This window comes from Otolemur garnettii, unplaced genomic scaffold (assembly GCF_000181295.1).
Source record: "Otolemur garnettii isolate 467f Iridium unplaced genomic scaffold, OtoGar3 scaffold00244, whole genome shotgun sequence".
NCBI classification, from domain to species: Eukaryota; Metazoa; Chordata; class Mammalia; order Primates; family Galagidae; genus Otolemur; species Otolemur garnettii.
This window is the reverse complement of record NW_003852639.1, coordinates 1,152,912-1,157,077: the sequence shown is the minus strand read 5'-3', so window position 1 is coordinate 1,157,077 and position 4,166 is coordinate 1,152,912. Positions and strand designations below refer to the sequence as shown.

Here is a 4,166-nt window from a genome sequence, read left to right as displayed (position 1 = left end):
GTTGAGCTATAGGCGCCGAGCCGAGACTATTGAAACTCATGCAATCTCTGGCATTATTTTTATCTCATTCCCTCCTCGGACTGGGACAGGGATAGGCAAGAATTCTACCTTTAAAGGGACAAACATGGCCAAAGAGAAAAAAGGATATAACAAATGCTCCCCAGGGTAGAAGTTACAGTGCTTGCCCAGGATGCCCTTGACTAGTGCTTCACACTCCAGACCTCTAAGAGTTCTTTCCTAATCATACCCAGCTAAAATGACCCCAGTCTCTTCATACCCTCTTTACCTTCCTTGTGGGCACATTAACCCAAGCCTTTATTTTATTACCTTTTTTTTGAGACAGAGCCTCATGCTGTCACCCTGGGTAGAGTGCTGTGGCATCACAGCTCATAGCCACCTCCAACTCCTGGGCTCAAGCGATTCTCTTGCTTCCTCCTTCCAAGTAGCTGGGACCACAGGCGCCTGCCACAGCACCTGGTTATTTTTTGGTTGTACTTGTCATTGTTGTTTGGCAAGCCTGGGCTGGGTTCAAACCTGCCAGCTCTGGTGTATGTGGCTGGCACTTCAGCTGCTTGAGCTACAGGTGTTGAGCCAAGCCAAGCCTATATGACAAGCTCTGAAAGGCAGACCTTGGACCTCCCCCATGCTATTTTCCTATCAGACTCAACACATAGTAAGCATATCTGGTCTGGAAGCTACCTCTGTTTTCCTAGGCAATAGGTAGACCTGTTATAGAAAATAACCAAGCAAAAGCAAGCAGAGGCTGGTCAGTTAACACCAGGTCTTGGTAACTTCTGTGTGCAAAGATCTGTTAAGGGACCCAACAGGAAGAAACCAGTAAGTCTTGCCCTCAAAGACACTCTGGTCTAGTGGGATAACAGAGCCATCCACATACATGGGAAGAAAACAGTGACAAGACTTGTTGAAAAATTCAAAAGCATGGCTCAGCACCTGTGGCTCAAGCAGCTAAGGTGCCAGCCACATACACCTGAGCTGGCGGGTTCGAATCCAGCCCGGGCCCGCCAAACAACAATGATGGCTGCAACCAAAAAATGGCCAGGCGTTGTGGCGGGCGCCTGTGGTCCCAGCTACTTGGGAGGCGGAGACAAGAGAATTGCTTGAGCCCAGGAGTTGGAGGTTGCTATGAGCTGTGATGCCACAGCATTCTACCTAGGGGGACGGCTTGAGGCTCTGTCTCAAAAAAAAAAAAAAAGAAAGAAAAATTCAAAAGCAAAGGACAAAGGGTAAAGAAGGGCAAGTCTGAGACATGTTAGAAAACATCCACATCATGAAGGAGATCAGAAAAGAAAGAGATGCTCCTTCCCTGGGTACAGGTGAAAGTTCACTTTCAGACAATCTATAAAAGCAAGAAGGCTAGGCATGGTGGCTCCTGCTTATAATCCTAGCCTTGTGGGAGACAGAGGTTAGTGAATTGGAGCTCAGGAGTTCAAGACCAGCCTAAGCAAGAGACCCTGTCTCTACTATAAATAGAATAATTAGCTGAGTGTTGTGGCAGGTGCCTACAGTTCCAGGTACTGAGGAGGCTGAGGCAGGAAGATCACTTGAGCCCAGGAGTTTGGGGTGCTGTGAGCTACAATGATGCCACAGCACTCTACCCAGGGTGACAGAGTGAGACTGTGTCTCAAAAAATTTTTTCTTTAATAAAAAATAAATAAGCGAGAAAATAAACACTTTCTCTCTTTGGCACTCTCTTCCTACCATACTATTTCATTTACTAGCAAATATGTCACTGCTTGAAATAGAAGGCTTACTACCCTGTGGTACAAATTAGAGCAGAGATACAATGATCCCTCTAAAAGTCAGGGTGGGGATTCCAACTCTTAGGGTCTTTTCCCCTCTACTCAACCTGGTGCAGGGATCAGTAAAGCATTGACCTTCTACAAATCTAGAGCTCCAATGCTAGGACACAGAGCTCAGTAAATACTCTGACAGGACACTGGCCATGTCTACAAAAGTGGATAATTCAAATTACCAGCCTAATCCTAAAATCATTTTCATTTGTTTTAGCAATACACTATTTTTAGAAGTACTATTACATGCCTAATTACATCTACTTAGTTGATAAAAAGATACAACATAAAACAAATCTGATTTATCTAAAAATACAGAATTACTGGGGGAAAGCATGATGAGAAGCCAGACTGCAAACAGACATTTGCTGGTGGATAATTCACAAAGTTTCCATCTAGGCACCCCTTGATTCATAAGGTTCATTTTTACATCTGTATCTGACTGAACTAAACTCTGAGTTTCATCTATCTGTCTTCTCACCCTCTAATAACTAATAAAGAGCAATAACAAGTCAGAAGTAAGGAAATGGCCAGTGAAGAGCTAGAACCTGTTAATTTACTCATCTTTTTCCCTGGATAACCACTGAGTTGAATGCATCAGGCCTTACACAGAGTTGAGCAATCATGTCCCAGTTCCAGATCTCATGTACCCAAGTATGTCACCTCGTGTGGAGCAGTGGAAAGGTGTGCAAGCTCAACTCTGAGCTAGCAGGGGCAAGAGGCATAAGTAGGGAGGAAGGGTGTCCCGAAATTCCCCATTCAGTTAGGTCACATTGCCTCATTCCACCCTCTTTCTCAGCAAACATGTATGTTATCTCCCCTGTGTGTGCTACCTGGCTCTGAAGGACAGTCCCTTAGGTTCCATTTCCCCCTCTCATTGCTACAGTTGATGCCACCTAACTAAATACACTTTTAAGTCTTCACTCATTCTGAATGCCCAACTAACATCACTGGTAATTGACAGTGCCTACAAGAGGTCCACGAAACCATCTACCCATCTAAGAGCTGCTGCCAACTTCTACCAGCCCCTGAACACCTATAAAAACACACATCACTTCTCAACTTGACATATGACAGGGTTGACAGTAAAAATAGCTGTGTTGTGTATGTGGAAATGAATGTCAAAACTAAATTCGGTAAACACGGATGCAGTATCCCTCACCAATGCCCCCATCTATTTTCATGCTAGAGGCTGCTGTTACTATAACAACTGTCCAGGATGTTGGCACACACTTCTTCCTTCAGGAGCAGGAAGCTGGAGCAGTTTGTGTCGCTTTATAAAAAACTTGAAGGCCTCCTTCCCCACCCCCGCCCGACATCCGCTCCAGTATCCCCCTCACCCAGTTTCTTAACTCCCTTTCCCACCCCCCACACCTACCTCCTCTAACTCATCCTTGGCATCCAAACTGGTTGAAAGTAGCAGCCTCCCCCCTCCTGGGGCTCCTGCTCCCGCTCCTCCTCCTCCACCTCCCGCCGCTCCCGGAGCAGCTGCTGCTGCCGTCCCTTTTCCCTTCTGTAACTCCATGGCTGCAGCCAGGAGACAGGAAGAGGTCAGGGAGTGGATGGGTGGAAAGTCCTAGAAATGGGGAACTCCGGGTTGCTAAGGGCCGGGGGCCAGAAGAGCACGCTGCGGGCGAGCAGGGCAAAGGCCCGGTCCCCCCACACCTCTCTCCAAGGCCGCGTGCGGAGCGGGCGAAGGCGGCGGTGCTCTGGGTCCCGGCTCTGCAGCGGCGCTGCTGAAGGGAAGCCGTTAGCACCAGAGTATGGTGGGGTCGAGGTCTGCGCTCCTACGGGAGGGGAGCAGAGGCCTCCGCCCCTGAAGAAATGGACCCTAAGAGCTTCTGACCTAGAGAAGAGAAAACCTTAAGTTTTTACCCCTTTTCCTGGTGGGGGAGGGGGGAGTAGTCCTGCCCCTGAAGCAGGGTATAGGAAGCCTTCTTGGCCGGTGCCCTGAGGGCTGGGGAGTGAGGCTCCTTTGGATCCGGCCCTTAGGAGGTGAAGGTGAGGCAGTAAGCGCTATAGGAGGACACGGAGGACCAGCGTCTCCCTGTAACACCATACGCAGGCAGCCATGGTGGAAGGGAAGGGGGTGGAGGGCCGAGGGTGGCGGCAAGGGAGGGAGATGGGGGAATCGTCGCGACCCGCGCCGGAAGTGACTCGGCGCTTGCCCTTGCCCTCCGCCAATGGCGGCTTCCGCGGTGGAGCGGAGTCTCCAAGGTGCAGGAAGACAGCAGCTGACAGGCCTTTTCCTTGGCGGCCAATTGTACTGAAGACAAGAGAACCCGGTCTGATGGGTACCCAACATGCCCAATCGCATCTCACTTTTGCTCTCAGGGGGCGGGACGGTCGACAGGG

General features: G+C 49.4%; 1 protein-coding gene across 2 annotated transcripts in view; it reads right to left on the bottom strand.

Moving 5' to 3' along the window:
- The window catches only part of INTS3 (integrator complex subunit 3), a 51,596-nt gene extending 47,693 nt beyond the window's left edge, over window positions 1–3,903 (bottom strand). Inside the window, exons 1-2 of one of the 2 annotated variants that reach the window (XM_023508314.1) lie at window positions 3,687–3,903; window positions 3,190–3,338 (exon numbers count right to left, since the gene is read on the bottom strand). In XM_023508314.1, the coding sequence (XP_023364082.1) occupies window positions 3,190–3,338; window positions 3,687–3,870 (333 nt within the window). In that variant the 5' untranslated portion in view covers window positions 3,871–3,903. Of the gene's footprint in view, window positions 1–3,189 lie in introns of both variants that reach the window. The other variant, XM_003802267.1, reaches the window with a different exon arrangement.
- Between the last annotated feature and the right edge of the window lie 263 nt (window positions 3,904–4,166).